Here is a 15243-nt window from a genome sequence, read left to right as displayed (position 1 = left end):
TGCCCTGGGATCGCATCCTTGTTTAGCACTTGGCCTGATGGCTCTGTTGGCCGCTCCGGAGAGGGGATGGAGATAAATCCCTCCTGTTTTTCCTGCATAAGCTGCAGGTCTGGAACAAGCCTTTCCAGAAGTTTAGCTCTGATGCGTGGGATCCATCTTTCCTGACTTTAAAACACCTTTTGGAGTGCTTCTGCAACGCAGACATCTTCAGCCAACTGCCTAGAGCGCTTTCAGTCCCACAGAGGGAGGGAGGTGTTACTGGGGAACAAATTGACCCAAAATGGTCTGTTTTGGTCCTTTGACTGGCTCGGACGTAGGCGTTTATGGCCAGGTGAAACCAGCCCCACCTTCTGGTCTTGCTCTGTTGGCTGTGCAACTTGGAAAACCTCCCAAAGTGCTCAGGTATTGCTGCTCTGTGACCCCTGTCTCCAATACACTTAATGTTCTCCCTCCTCTCCGGCACTGACGTGGGGAGGAGGAGATGGGAAGGCTCTCGGTGACAGTGAGTGCCTATGGTAAATCTTCTAAACCTTTTTCTAGAATTACACTTTCAGATTAATTTCATAATGGCTCAGAAAACCCACATTGGTCATGGTAAGTTTGACTGCAGTTTATTGAAGAAATTTCATAAAACCCATGCCGTTCAATGGGAGCAGATGAGAGGAAATGAGCTAGTTACATTTTGGCACATCATTCTCCAACCCTCTTCTTTGCCTCCCTTCCCCTTCCGTAAAAAGAGAAGGGGAAAAAAAAAAAAGATAAGAACAAAGGCATTAAACCAGAGATGTTTTTCCAGGCTATGTAAAATTTATGTTACCAAAGCCTTCTGTTCCTCCTTTTTGTTTTCCTGTATTTTTAACCCCTGTCTGTACTTCAAGCTCACTCTGGTTGGTGGAAAGGAAAATGGTTTGCTGCTGAGACAAGATCTAGCAACCTGTAGGTTATGCGGTCTTTTGGCTTAAATTATACATACTGGGTGGGTGAGGAATTAGACATTATAGAGAGCCAACCCCTTTCACCTATGGAAGATGAAGGCTCCATTTTTGGATGTAGGTAGAGCTAGAGAGCCCTGGAGCGAAACAACAGCAATGCAAGAGGAATTGGGAAACAGAGCAACTGCCTCTATATTGAAAGTCACTTTGTTTTCAAGTTTTTGGGGAGAGCAAGCCCAGCAGTGGGGAGCAGGGTTGCTTAAGAGGGAACGCAAGGGTCTGTGGTCTCAACACCCCTCCTGGTTTCTATCGTAAGCGGGTGAAGGGACACGTTCTGCTTTCATGTACACTGGCCTAAATCTAAGTCCTGCACCTACTCTGCATTTGTACCAGAGCACTGGAGCAAAAGGGAACCCTGGGAAGCTGCAAGCTGAGCTCTAACGATGACGCCCATTAATGGGAAGGCTGATTACTCGTTGATAAGCAGCGCTGGGCTTCCAGTCAGCTGGGTGATGCTTTATGCAGAGGAATTAATTGGACTTAGAGAGGCATCTCTCCCAAGCCAATAAGTAGTGCTGGGGGTGAGTTTTCCCCTGATGGGAAAGCGGTAAGCGTGGGTCTTTGGATGGTGTTAATAGGCTTCGCGCTGGCAGCAGGAGGTGGTGCTCAACCTCTTCTGCTCCGAGTGAGCTGGATGCTGCCGCGACTTAGCTCCGATAGCTCTTCTTGGTAGTGCTTTTCGATACAAACCTCATGCTTGAGCTGCTTCCCGTGCCAGAGCTGAATCCCCCGGCCAGGCAGCTCCTGCTGCTGGAGCTGGCACCGCTTCCCCCCATGCTGAGCCTGTTGCTGAAGCCTGACCCCAGCGTGTTCCCACCTCCGTAGCTGCTCCCAGATGAGACCACGGCTGTGATGGGAAACCAGGGGCAGAGGGTTAGTTTGCTTGGAATAGTATGAAGGAATTTCAACCTTTAGTTTCACACATTCATGGTTTTTCTTGGACAGTCTACCACTGCCTGTATTTCACACAACTTATTCTCTGGCTTTTCTTCCTATCCTGTAGCAGAGCTGGCCTTAGACATCTGAGTCTCCTAGGGACAATCCCAAATCTCCTAGGGACAATCTCAGATCTCCTAGGGATAAAACCTTTCAAGTTCAGAGTTGGTCAGAGAATTGATGTATCAAGCTCTTTGGCCTCCCCAGTCCCGCAGAGTGCTGCAAAACCCTAAGTATACTCCATTTTTGTGCTGGTAACTACTAGCTGCATAGCTTGTTTTCATCGTCTTATCCTCAGTTTCAGGTACGTTTAAGGAATAACTCAATGAATACTCAATCTTTTGCTTATGAGCCAGACTACTTACAAATATTCACCGCACCAACGCCTTCTCCAGCCAGTCTGGAAGAAAGAGAGGGCAGAGAAGTAAGGGCTTGTTATTTAGCACAATTTCAAGCAACAGTTTGGCACCAGGGACATTGGATAACAGAATGGTCTGGAGTGTTAAGGTGTGATGATGAGTGTCCGATAGGAATTGAAATAACACCTGTAACTGCGTAGGGTAGGAGTGTGTTTTCTCCGCAGTTTTTTGCGGCCCTTCCCTCTCTTGTTGGAAGGCAGATGTGAGAACATCTGTGGGTTTGGACATTATTTTGTTTGCAGGGGGAGGCACCCACCTGCTCTCCTCGCCCTCCAGCAGCTTTCTGTAGGTCGCGATCTCGATGTCCAGGGCCAGCTTGACGTTCATGAGCTCCTGGTACTCGCGGAGCTGCCGGGCCAGGTCTGCCTTGGCTTTCTGCAGAGCATCTTCCAGCTCGGCCAGTTTTGCCCTGGCATCCTTGACGGCCATCTCCCCGCGCTGCTCAGCATCTGCAATGGCCGTCTGCAAACTGGCGCACTGCAAGAAGTGGAAATAGGTTTGGTGACCGCTCAGTGGGTTTGGACCCTGATTTCCAGGCGTTCTTGCAAGGGTACAGCAAGGTAGTGGAGATGGAGATGCCCCCATGTTTGGAGGGCTCCTGTGCACTGTACCTGTTTCTTTACACTATCAATTTCCGAGTGGAGCCGCTGGATCATGCGGTTCATCTCTGAGATCTCCATCTTGGTGTTGTGGAGGTCATCCCCGTGCCGGCCAGCCGTGAGCTGCAGTTCCTCATACTGACATGGGCAGGGAGATGAGACACCAGGGCACAGTCAGATCTGGGCAGGAGCTTGAACTCATTGGTAGAGACTGACCCTGCTCTGATCCTCTCTTGACTGGGTCTCCTGCCTCTTTCTGTACTCAATCCAAGCTCTTCCTCATGAGCTTTAGCATATTTCCTTCCTACTTCTATCTCCTTATGCTCCTCTGTCTCTCGTTGTTAAAATGGCATTTTCACGTGTCCAAGAAACTAAATGAATCCTATCCAAATTGACTTGATTTTACACCCTACTCCCCTGTCCTCTCTGCTTGCACTCTCCAGTATAAAATAGCCTATGGGAAACGCTAAACAAAAATTTTCCTAGCTCACCTGGTTAATTTTCACATCCTCACCTTGCTTTGGTACCAGGACTCAGCCTCTGCCCGGCTCCGGTTAGCGATGTCTTCGTACTGCGCTCTGACCTCTGCAATGATGCTGTTCAGGTCCAGGTTGCGGTTGTTGTCCATGGATAGGACCACAGAGGTGTCGGAGATCTGTGACTGCATCTGAGACAGCTCCTGTAAGTCAGACAAATTTGTTCTCAGTCCCAAATGTTTCACTGTTATGCTTGTCCCAGAGATGATGTGTGGTAGAGGGGTAAGATCGGGGAGGAACTGCAGCTCTGAAGAGCTCTCTCAGGCTGGTTCAATCCTGTTGGTACCAGGAAAATAAGGAAATCACAGAACCGGGAAACATGGGAGATTCTTACTGCTTCATAGAGGGCTCGCAGGAAGTTAATCTCATCTGTCAGTGCATCCACCTTGGTCCCCAGGTCCACCTTGTTCATGTAGGCAGCATCCGCATCCTGGAATTGCAACAACAGGGGTAGCGAACAAAACCTTGCCTATCTGCATCCTTGTACAAAGACCAGTTGTCATTTAATACAAACCTTTGGTGACAAACTAGAACTGAAGACTTCCTTGACCTCTGTGCCTTTAAACAGAGCCAAAAGTGACCTGGTTTCTTCCCTCTACCTTCTTTTTTGGGGGAGGGAGGGATAATAGTGTCCATAGATCTAAGCAATTTTTTACATGTAGAAGCCACTGAATTTCTCTTTTCTTGCCAGTGCACAGACAGATATTTTCGACAATGCTTTAAATAGTGGAAGTTTCTTATTGTGTCTCCTGCAGGTGGGACCAGGGGGGCTGTGGGGGGTGGGATTGGATACAGAGAGGCTGCAGAAGCAGCAGAGCATCTAGTGGAGTGACTGCAAGGTATGGATGACCCAGATCTCATCTGGTACCTGGGGGACCAGGACTCACCTGAATTTTTTATGAGGGGCCTGAAACAAGAACGAGCTATTGCCGGGGACTGACACACTGGCACAATTGGGTGTTTCTGCTTCAAGGAGGGATGACTACACGTTTGCTAAGTGCTTTGCCCAGCTTGGCACTGCCGGATAAAAAGGGTTATTTGCATTCAAATGCGTTTTTGCCTTTAAAAAGTGTGTCCCTTCTTTGTTGTTGGTGCCTCACCTTCTTGAGCAAAACAAAGTCATTCTCTGCAGTCGTGCGCTTGTTGATCTCCTCTTCATACCTGTTGGGAAGGGGGGATGAGCATCCCTTTACAGCTTCCATACCGCAACCCACCCCATCCGCCACGGGCGTGCGGAAATCCCTCCTCCACACATTCGTTATAGGGTGCTTGTGGAGAGACTAAAGGGTCTGTTCCCAGGGGCATTGACCACCGATGCATGGATCTTTGGAGGAAACAACAAAAATAGCTATCTAACAATGCTATATCCTTGCTATGTCAGTGCATATGTTATACATAGCATTATTAGATATATGTATCTCACTGATTATGATAGAAAGACAGCACCCTTGGGCTAGGTGATGGGAGGAGGCCATCTAGAAAAGCTGCAGGCCTTCATTAAAGGCACGTTTTATCCTCCCAGAAGTTTTTGCTGTGAATGGGAGCCTTGTACTCTCTAAATTTTCTCAGGCCGGGAGGGCTGGGTGGAGCCGTAACTGAGCTCATCGCCACCACACCTGGGTTAGTCAGAAGAGCTGGGATCTCTGACGCCATCTCCCGCGGTGGCTTTGGGAGGGCTGGGGATGGCTGGGGAGGAGGGAGGATGATGGCCTGGGCAAGGAAAGCCAAGGTCTGGATCAGCAGCAGCACGCGGTCCCACTCTTGGGAAAGGATAAAAACCAGCAATAGCCATGGACTGATGCCCAGCTGAGATGAAATGATTAAATGAGGGAGATGAAAGACGGGAGTTCAAAGGAAGGAATCCGTGCAGCTAATAAGACGTTAGCCTTTCATGACCCTTTCATGGGGGAAGATTTCTTCACATCGGGAATGTCCAACCCTTAAAATCATTTCCATTAAGCAAAGTCCTAGCCTGTATATAGATTTGTGGGTCTCTGAGCTCTTAGCCACATAGAAGAGGAAAACTAATTTGGCATATGTCTAATTTCTAATTGCCATATGGATTACTATTTGACTCAGAAGAGCAAACCATTAGGACGAATACTTTGGGATCCACAAAGTTTAAAATAAATAAAGGTAAGAAGAACAAATTCCTAGGAAATGGGGACAGAAGTAGTGACGTCCTTTTGGTAGGTGTAGGCATTGTTGCCACAATGCAACATGATGCTCCTGGCACAGCAATGCGTATGATGTAACTGAGCGTTTGCCCAAAGATTCCCTGATCTGGAGCCAGAAGGAATATTTGACACTTTGTCAGATGAGGCAGAGTATTAAAGTCTGAACCTCTTCTATGATGTGACCTTTGGTTGTCAAAGGATTTCTTGTCTGAAGTCATGGCGCACCCAAGGGTCTTTTCTCAGCTGAGGAATCTGTGTTGCTGCTCCAGACTGTGCTAATGTTAGACATTGCTTTTCAAAATTTAAAATTGCTTTCACCATGGACCTGTGATGAGAATAGGAGGAGGACACTCTCTGACCCAGTTAATCAATAGCAGTATTGTGCTTACTGCTGGAGTTCATCTCAAGTCAGCTATCTGGAACTTGGCTATTTTGGCTAAGCTCTGTTCTTTGAGGTTTCTTTGGTAGCTGATGGAGAAGGATATTTATCTCAGGAATGTCATTTGTCCCATCCTAAAATGAATGAAGGCAATCCAGAAGGCTGATTTGTAGCAGACCCTGACATCTTACCTGGCCAAACTGGCACAGGACAGATTTTTTTTTTTCTCTGTTAAATGTTTCTTTTCTGAAGGCACAGAGAATCATAAAAAAGAAGTCTCAAAGTAGACCATGGATGACGATTTCTCCTCCCCAAAGCAGTCATTTCCATTCCAATGCTACTCTGGGGCTAGAGGCACTGTTGGTAAAGGTGGCAGAAAATGTCAGAGACATGATCTCCCAAGAAAGGGAGAGCAGAGAGCTTTTGGCAGAATGTGCGTGTCCTTGTTTTGAATTGCAGCCTGCACCTAGCTCTCATCTCTTGTTTTTCTGGTTCCAGATTGACAATTTAAAAAGCTCCTTACTTATTCACATCCATTAAGCAGTGCATCCCTCGTGGGCATGGTAGCAGACACTAACTCTTGATAGATGTTTTTCCAAAGTGCAAAGAGTGGATGAGAGAGGGAACACCTCCTCCTAACAGCCTAAAGAGTTAATGAGCTGAGATGAAACCCTTGTCCAAGATTTCAGTGACTTTCCATGGGGTGGAAGCTAACTTTCAGAAGTGCTAAAACTATTCAATACGTTGATATGAATTATATATGATTATAACAATTAAAAAAAAAAAAAGAACAACACTTAAGCACACACTTAAAATTACTCTTTCTTTTTAGACAATTTTTCTCTTCTGGAAGGGAACCCACATCAGTAAGAAATGTGAGTGTTCAGAGTGCTCAATAGTCTTGTTAAGATTCAGGTTTCTTCCTGGTCTGTGTTAAAATGATTACACAGGAGCTGAAACCATTTGGAAAGCTTCAGCTCTGGACAGACTAAGCTTTTGAGAAGGTGCTCCCAAACTCATGTGGATGTCTGACCATCTGAGCCTTTTGCAACATTTTAAAAGTTTACCTGTCCCTACAAAACAAATACCTGTGTCTTGCAACAGGTAAAGTGCTGTTGCTGACATTTATACAGCAGCTAAAGTGAGGGCAACCCGAGTCACTTTAGTCCTTTCTGAGGTCTCACAGTTTTGGGGTTGCCTTGGGTCTTTTAACTCATCCAGGAAGAAGATAGAGTCAAGAAAAACTGGACAGGTTTCTTTCTGTGTGTTGCTTACCTGATCGTGAAGTCTTCAACAGCATCCTGCATAGCCTTCAGCTCTGAGCTGAGCCGCAGCCTATCCCCTCCTAGAGCCTCAAGCTGTCTCCTCATGTTGCTGATGTATGCGTCAAACATAGGTTCAAGGTTATTTTTTACAACTTTTTGGTCTTTCAAGAGGCTCCATTTGGTCTCCAGTACTTTATTTTGTTGCTCCAGGAACCGCACCTGAAACCCATCAGAAAAATTTAAATCATTTGGGATCATCAACTCAAAACTTGCCTCACTTTTCATGAGATGGGGGCTTTAATGTGAGGGATTTGGGGTTTTTCTTTTATGTAATTTAAAGTGGGCTTTAGATGGGCATGTCATCAAAAGATCATTGTTAGGAAGATTTGCAAACCAGGAGCAATATTCAACTGCAAAGAAACCTGAAAAAATAATTTGCACCATATCCAGACTGTGTATAGAGCTCTGACAAAATGAGCTGTACAGACAGTCTGGATATGGAGGTAACAAGCTGAACAAAGTCCTTAATTCTGTGCATTAAGGGTTTAGAAGTAAATTTATAATGTTGAGAGCAATCCTGATCCTAGTCTACAGGCAATGACAAACATGCCAGGTAGGATGAAGTGGAACATGTCTTACCTTGTCGATGAAAGAGGCAAATTTGTTGTTGAGGGATTTGATCTGGTCCTTCTCCTCCTGCCGCACTCTCTGCATGTTGGGGTCAATCTCCAAGTTAAGAGGTACCAAGAGGTGTTGGTTGACCATGACCTCTTGAATACCTCCAGGGCTATATCCTCGTCCAAACCCAAACCCAGCTCCACCGACTCTATATGCCAACCCGCCATGACCTGACCCATAACTGTATCCTGGTCTAGCAGAACAATACCCTCCGCTCATGGAAATCCTCTTGCTTGCCCCTAGATTGTGAAGGCTCCTGCTGCCAAAACCACCGCTGATCCGTCCCGTGCCTCCACCACTGCTACGGGACACAGACACGGACCTGGAGCTGCTTCGGTTAACAGCCGTAGTGTCAAACTCACTATTGAAACTCATAGTGAGTCCTCCTGACCTAATGCCGACTGACATCTGTGCTGGTGGTGAGAGCAGAGGACAATGAGGTGAGATGGCAGATGAGTAGAAATCTTTGGGAGTTTGGATCAGGAGTCCCCTCTGCCTTTTATCCTTTTGGAGAGCTGGGCTTGTCCGCAGAGGACCGCAGCTCACTTGACTGAGCTAATTGCTTTGGTATGCTGGCACATGGCCACCTTTCCCAACCCGTTAATCACCAGACTCGCTAATGCAATGGGCTGGTAATCTTCAGGCTCATAAAACTCACCAAATTTTCTAACCTGTATTTTTCAGTGGGGATTACTGGTGGGGAAAAAAATATATTTACATCCAAAGTTCCCTTGGTTAATGGTGTCAGTGGCCATTTAGTTTAAAGCTGATGGGACTGAAGTTGCCACAAGAGGGAATCTAGAGATGTTGAAAATGCTAGTTTGATGTGCTTTGCTAAACAAAAAACTGACTTTGCTCCCCGATTGCCAGCCATCTTTGGGTAGGAGCAACCTGTCCTGATCTAGGCAAGAAGTTAGATGTCTTGGTCTGCACTCCTCATCTTTGCAGGCAACACTTCATCTGCACAAAGGTACTTCTGGTAAAGGTGATAACGTGGGACACACCTGTGCCTTTCTGTTGGCTATAAAGGGGGCCTGGATGCTTTGTTTAGCCAAAATGCTGAATGATGAGATAGCTAAAAGCACATGGTCCTTTTAGAGAAAAAACAGAGAGAAAACAGCCTGACTTGTAAAAGTCCAGGTCATCAAATGACTGTGATGCTGGACAGTGTTTAAATAACAAACCAAATACCAGTTCTGCTGGTGTCAGTGGAAATATGGTCCGGAGATGCCAGAGAAAGATGGGCAGGTGTTGAAGAGGACGAGCTATTTCCTTTCCAGTAGTGTGTTATGGTGCTTAGATCTATAGGATTAATGAAAAGCTGGGGTTTATTATATCACCTTCTCTTTAGGCTAGGAGTCAGCATGCACTTAATGTGCGTCACGTTTACCTCTAGTGCTTTAGTCACTCGGCAGTGTTTTGTCAGAGACTGAACCAGCACAATCTGCTACAGTAATCTCAGCCCATTTGGTGCTTTGTAGTTTGTCTCTCCTTACCGCTGTTCAGGAGATCAGAGAAGGGGAACCAAACCTTCCTTACCCTCAGGGTCTTTAACTATCTCACAGCCTATGCGTGGGGACGTGATTTTTCCCAAAGAGGGTGAGTTTGGGGGTTTAATGGGTCTTTTCTAATTATGGTAATGGCAGTGACGGCATTTTATTAGCCCCTGCAGCTAGTGCATGTACAGAACAGCATGAGCTGAAGTACTTGCTTTCTTGGGAAAAACTAGATTTATATCCCTACATGACTCATCACATAAAACCTTGAAAGATTACAGGGGTTTTGGCATGATCAAGGTGGGATGAAAATGCTGAGATGCCATAATGTAGAAATTAAGGTAGAAGGATGTTTTCTCTAGTGCCTACTAGGAACAGTAGATATTTCCCCATCCTGTGGAAGATACTGATGCTAAAAAAACTTTGCTCATGCAAATGGGAATGGAACATCCAGCTGCTCTGTTCCTGTTGGATATCAGAGGTGTCCATGGAGTTGTAGTGAGTGCAGAGAAAGGAAAGGTCTGAACTCTTGTGTGTGTGACTTTTGTTTACCTTCAACTCTGCTCTGCTATGTCAAGCACTCTCTTCTCCAAGGTCCTGTAAAGTAATTGGTCTTCAAAGGAGGATGCGACAGAATTAATTTCACGTGCCTTTTATTAGACAAACACTGGGAAATGGGGATTTCAGAGAGTTGAAGAACAAACAGGAGCATGGCATGTTTTATATAAATAAAGATAGATAGCTTTGACTTCCAAATCTTTTGCAAGTAAAAGGGTCAGGATTGTACACAACACGAGAGGAAACTTGGCACACGCTAGCTAATAGTGCTGATGTCTGACTTTAATAGCATCTCTTGGTTGAAGAGGTGCTGGAGACATACTTCGTGCTGGAACTGCTTCCACCGACCACGCATGGCCCGGCTGCGCCTTGTCCGCTTCCAGAGCTGAAGCCCATTCCTCCAGCACAGACCCCACCTCCAACACCGCTGCTGCCTCCAAAGCTGAGACAGTTTCCACTTCCATATCCTGTTCCTACGGAGGTTCTGGTCACGGCTGCAAGAGGAAAACACCCTCATTAGATGTATCCACAAACAGCGGGCTCTAAGCGGCAGGGAGACAAATGTAAAAGTTGCCAAACTATCTTTAAAAGTTACTTACAGATATTCACTGCACCAGCACCTTCTCCAGAGAGCCTGTTAGGGAGCAAAATGAGCCAGTAAGAATTCAAGAGGAACCCATGAACAGGAGCTGGTTGAAAAGGGAGGAGAATTTCCTTGGAATATATTTGGTAGAAGTTGGAAAGTTTGCATGAAAGGCTACCATCTTCCCAAATAGCTCATCTTCATGGTCAATTCTTGCCTTTAAACAGGTTTCAGGTCTTCTGAATGTGGGAAGTCTAAACCTGACAAGGGTCTGCAACTCCATTGCACCTCTGGAAATTGGGATATAAAATTGGACGCACCTGCACTCCTCACCCTCCAGCAGCTTCCTGTAGGTCGCAATCTCAATGTCCAGGGCCAGCTTGACGTTCATGAGCTCCTGGTACTCACGGAGCTGCCGGGCAAGGTCTGTCTTGGCCTTCTGCAGAGCTGCTTCCAGCTCGGCCAGTTTTGTCCTGGCATCCTTGACGGCCATCTCCCCGCGCTGCTCAGCATCCGCAATGGCTGTCTGCAAACTGGCGCACTGTGGAGGAAAAACAGTGGTTGCATTCCTTCTCTAGAGTATAGACCAGTTCTTTGTACCCTGAGGTCATGATGCCAGGTCTAGATGCAGATGACTTCGGGTTAACATCTATAGGCGTGATCTTAATGATCATTGAATTGACCCATGTTCTGAGCCAGGTCACAACCTGGATTTAATCTAACCCCACACCTCTTAACATCTTCTTAGGTTTACTGATATTGTATTAAGTTACTCTTAGTGATGTTACTGCACTGAGATAAATGCAGTCGTATTCATTCCTGATCCAGCAGAACTAACAGAGATGCATCTATTTGTATTCCCTGGAGTTGGCTGGACAGCCAAGAGGTTAGACCACAGCAAGAGTTAAATCTTAGGCATTTATGCTGCCCTTTACCTGTTTCTTCACACTGTCGATTTCAGACCGCAGCCGCTGGACATGACGGTTGAGCTCAGAGATCTCCTGCTTGGTGTTACGGAGGTCGTCCCCGTGCCTGCCTGCTGTAGCCTGCAGCTCTTCGTACTGTCAGATAGAGAGGAACAACCAGTCAAGGTAAAATGTATTGGGTTTAGAGCCAAGCAGAGTGTGGGTATGTGGGTGTTTGCACTCCAAAGTACATGTATATTCTCAGTCCCAAATTAGCACTTCCAAACTTTATAGGATTATTAAATCTGAAGACATCCTGTGTTATAAAAATCACAGTGGGACACTCCTCCCCGAGGGGATTTGTGGGAGGGAGTTGGTTTTCCCATTGCAGAAGCCTTCCTAGGCACTCACCCTGGACTGGTACCAAGACTCGGCCTCCGCCCGGCTCCGGTTGGCAATGTCCTCGTACTGCGCTTTGACCTCTGCAATGATGCTGTCCATGTCCAGGCTGCGGTTGTTGTCCATGGTCAGGATGACGGAGGTGTCGGAGATCTGGGTCTGCATCTGAGACAGTTCCTGCAAAAGCAGCGGGTGTTTCGGTGAGTTGCAGGTGTGAGACCCGAATGTTGCTCCGAGAAAGGAAACCCCCCAGGTTAGAGGGTAGATCTGGGTGGACAAAGTGACTTTTCCAAGACAGTTTCAGGCAGGATTAAGCCAGCAGGTGAAATGGAAAAAGCATTGAATTATTTAGTGCAACAGAGTGGAAAATAAACAGTCCTGAGCCTCTGAAGTGGGAAAAGAAGGCAAGGACATAGGAAACTGGGAGAATGATGTAAATGCTGGTGCTTACGGCTTCATAGAGGGCTCTGAGGAAATCTATCTCCTCCATAAGGGAGTCCAGCCTGGCTTGCAGCTCTGTCTTGTTCATGTAGGCAGCGTCTACCTCCTGGAAGAGGAAACACATCACAAAAATGAAGTGGTTTTTGGAGAAGCATAGGAAAAGCTGGAGAACGTGTTTCTTGCTATGCTCCTGCACCTACCTTCTTCAGGATCACAAATTCATTCTCGACAGCTGTGTGCTTGTTGATCTCCTCTTCGTATCTGCGGGATTGAAATGGAGGGTTGGTCTAGGCTTGTGCAAAAGTTATTTCATGTTTTCAGGACCAGCCACTGGGTTTTTTTTGTGTGTGTGTACGGTTTTGTACCTTGGTCTCTTAGCCGTATAATTTTCTGCCTGTGACTTTCAGCCATGGGGAATTGAGGCTGAATATGTCTCATATTAAATTTAACCTGGGCCTTACTTGCAAGATTATATCAGCAAAAAGGCCTTCTTTCCTTGTTTGACTGCACAGGTGCATCAGAGAGCTGGTATCTGTCGCAGCCCCCCTGCTCTCCAGGCAGACCACAAATGGATGGGCTTACTTGTTCTTGAAGTCCTCAGCAAGGCTTTGCACCTTGTTCAGCTCCCCTCCCAAGTTCTCCTTGTCTGTCAGCAAGCTGTTCAGCTGTCTCCTGAGGTTGTTGATATAGGTCTCAAAGAGGGGCTCAATGTTGTTTCTGACTGTTTTGTTCCCCTGTTCTTGCAGAAGGGCCCACTTGGTCTCCAGGACCTTGTTCTGTTGTTCAAGGAATCGGACCTGGATAGAGCAAGGAGATGTTTCAGAAACAGTGATTTCAGGATGGTTTTCCTTAGAGAGGCAAGGTACAATCCTGCAAGGATTTGCTTGCTGAAAGGTGGGAGCTCTCAGCCCTTGGGGAACAGCTGACAATTTAGACAAGCAAGCAAGCATTGCACATCTGATGTTAACATTCCTGCTCTCTTTGCAAACTCTGCTTCCTTACATCCTATATCACCATTTTCCCCCTGATGGCTGGTCTCATCTCAGCATTAATGAAAGGGATGAATGGTCTCAAAGCTGGAACCCCTCAGGCTTTATTCCCAGGCTGCTGATGTTAGAAATGGCACTACAAGAGCAGCAAAATTGTTAATAAAGATATAACTTGCCCTTGTTTATGCTTCCCCACTGAAGAATCAACACAGCATAACCAAGAAATCTTATGTCTCACCTTGTCGATGAAGGAGGCAAATTTATTGTTGAGGGTTTGAATCTGATCCTTCTCATCCTTACGGATACTCTGGATGTTGGGGTCAATCTCCAGGTTGAGAGGTTTCAGAAGGCTCTGGTTGACTGAGACTTCATGGATGCCCCCAGCTGGGATAGCAGGGAATCCAGGGCCACCCATGCCACCTCCAAACCCGAAGGCACCACCAACTGCACCACCAAAACCACAGGAGATCCCAGTGCCAGCACCGAAACCTGCAGGTCCGTAGAAGTCACCACCTCTTCCAGCTATGGAGATCCTCTTGCATCCACCAAGACTGTAGAGGCTCCTGCTTCCAAAACCTCCAGCAAATCTTCCATACCCAGTGGCGGTACTGCAGTTTCCACCTTGGGATGCAGAACGCAAGCAGAAGCCGGTGCTGCTGGCATTTGGGATGAAGGCAGAAGCAGCACTGAAGCCAGCTTTGCTCTGGTTCCTTGCAGCGCACTGGCGAGACATGGCAGCTGATGTGAGCAGGGTGAGACCGATAGAAAGAATAAAGCAGCGAGGAAGCGGATGGAGGCAGGAAGGTGAAGTTGTGCTCCCCCAGGCTGGGACTGGCCCTTTTATACCCTTACTGGCTGGGGATGGGTCTGGCGTGGTACTCATCTTACTGATTAACCGGGCTCGGCACACCCAGCAGCAAAGCGGATGGTGAGTTCACCATGAGCACAAGCACCTATGAAGCACTCACAAAGTGCAGGAGTTGCATTTTTTTGTGTGTGTGATCTGGCTGTCGAAATATCTGAGAAAACACTAAATACTGCCTGCTCAACTCTTGTTCGCAGCCATGCCTTTCCCACTCCCTCCTTTCACCTCTGCAGTAGATGGTTCCCCATGTTGGGCAAGCACTCGCTCATCTCTATTTCATGGATGAATCAATCCCTCTGTTGCGTAAAGGCACATTATTTCACGGTGTAGTGGCCCAAGGTCTGAGAAATCTGTTATTGCGGGTCTGTGTTTTCCTTCTGCTGTGGTTTTGAGTAAACCCCAGTGGGGTATCGGCACCTCAGGCCCCAACTTGTCAGAAATTCTGGACTCTTGTTCTCATGCCCAAACGAGTAATTTAAACCAGAACTGATACAGGAGGGAGAAAAAGGTGATGAAGGGAAAGCCAGGGTGGTGATGGGGCATTAGTGGAAGTCTCAGGTGATCAGCTATCAAAAACCAGCTGGGGAGTGGGAAGGACATGGAAGGTAATTTTATGAATGGTATTTTCAGACCTTTTCTTTCTCTGAAAAGCATCTATGTTTCATCCTGATTCAGACTGACAACAAATGATGAAATATCAGAATATGACCTGAGAGGGAGTTAACCATTGTCTGTGACGACACAAAACCTGAGTTGGCGATTTCTCAGGGCTTCACCTTTGCAGATTTCTGGGCTGTTTCCTGACTCATGGGGTGACCTTGTCTCTACACAGTGTGAAGCCTGTTCCCAGGCTGCCTTCCCCATGTCTGTTGTCTTCCCTCTCTGATATCTCTTACTCACAAGGAAATTCAGTGCTTGGGATCCGGACTTATGCCATTGTTCACAGACAACTCCCTTAACTCTTATTCCATGTAGTACCCAGGAAAAGTCAAACAGTGCATTTCTCTGGTGAAAGACGCGTGGTGT

General features: G+C 46.8%; 2 protein-coding genes across 2 annotated transcripts; both read right to left on the bottom strand.

Annotated features, from left to right (window-relative positions):
- Positions 1-765: 765 nt before the first annotated feature.
- Positions 766-8443, bottom strand: LOC104325475 (keratin, type II cytoskeletal 5). Its single transcript, XM_069806064.1, has 10 exons — positions 8152-8443; positions 7943-8082; positions 7314-7522; positions 4583-4643; positions 3817-3912; positions 3461-3625; positions 2959-3084; positions 2604-2824; positions 2294-2328; positions 766-1839 (listed from the first exon to the last, which is right to left on the bottom strand). The coding sequence occupies exons 1-10, from the start codon at positions 8387-8389 to the stop codon at positions 1640-1642; spliced, it is 1491 nt and encodes a 496-aa protein (XP_069662165.1). The 5' UTR covers positions 8390-8443; the 3' UTR covers positions 766-1639.
- A 1669-nt stretch (positions 8444-10112) lies between these two features.
- On the bottom strand, positions 10113-14142 carry LOC104325474 (keratin, type II cytoskeletal 5). The gene is made up of 9 exons (XM_009930135.2): positions 13591-14142; positions 12946-13160; positions 12564-12624; positions 12374-12469; positions 11935-12099; positions 11554-11679; positions 10939-11159; positions 10635-10669; positions 10113-10529 (listed from the first exon to the last, which is right to left on the bottom strand). Exons 1-9 carry the CDS (start codon positions 14083-14085, stop codon positions 10318-10320), a joined length of 1626 nt encoding a protein of 541 aa, XP_009928437.1. The 5' UTR covers positions 14086-14142; the 3' UTR covers positions 10113-10317.
- Between the last annotated feature and the right edge of the window lie 1101 nt (positions 14143-15243).

The sequence above is a fragment of the Haliaeetus albicilla genome, chromosome 18, assembly GCF_947461875.1.
Source record: "Haliaeetus albicilla chromosome 18, bHalAlb1.1, whole genome shotgun sequence".
Taxonomy (NCBI): domain Eukaryota; kingdom Metazoa; phylum Chordata; class Aves; order Accipitriformes; family Accipitridae; genus Haliaeetus; species Haliaeetus albicilla.
Note: the sequence above shows the minus strand (reverse complement) of the source record. Positions and strands in the feature narration are given on the sequence as shown.

What these genes read in the sequence shown, in the direction of transcription:
- LOC104325475 (XM_069806064.1), bottom strand. Translation starts at nt 8,389, where the DNA reads ATGTCAGTCGGCATTAGGTCAGGAGGACTCACTATGAGTTTCAATAGT. An exon ending in TTGCCTCTTTCATCGACAAG is followed by an intron (nt 7,523 to 7,942) that starts GTAAGACATGTT and finishes GATGGGTTTCAG; the next exon opens with GTGCGGTTCCTGGAGCAACA. An exon ending in CGTTGGTGCGGTGAATATTT is followed by an intron (nt 1,840 to 2,293) that starts GTAAGTAGTCTG and finishes TTCCCATCACAG; the next exon opens with CCGTGGTCTCATCTGGGAGC.
- LOC104325474 (XM_009930135.2), bottom strand. Translation starts at nt 14,085, where the DNA reads ATGTCTCGCCAGTGCGCTGCAAGGAACCAGAGCAAAGCTGGCTTCAGT. An exon ending in TTGCCTCCTTCATCGACAAG is followed by an intron (nt 13,161 to 13,590) that starts GTGAGACATAAG and finishes TGCTCTATCCAG; the next exon opens with GTCCGATTCCTTGAACAACA. An exon ending in TCGACAGTGTGAAGAAACAG is followed by an intron (nt 11,160 to 11,553) that starts GTAAAGGGCAGC and finishes TTTCCTCCACAG; the next exon opens with TGCGCCAGTTTGCAGACAGC.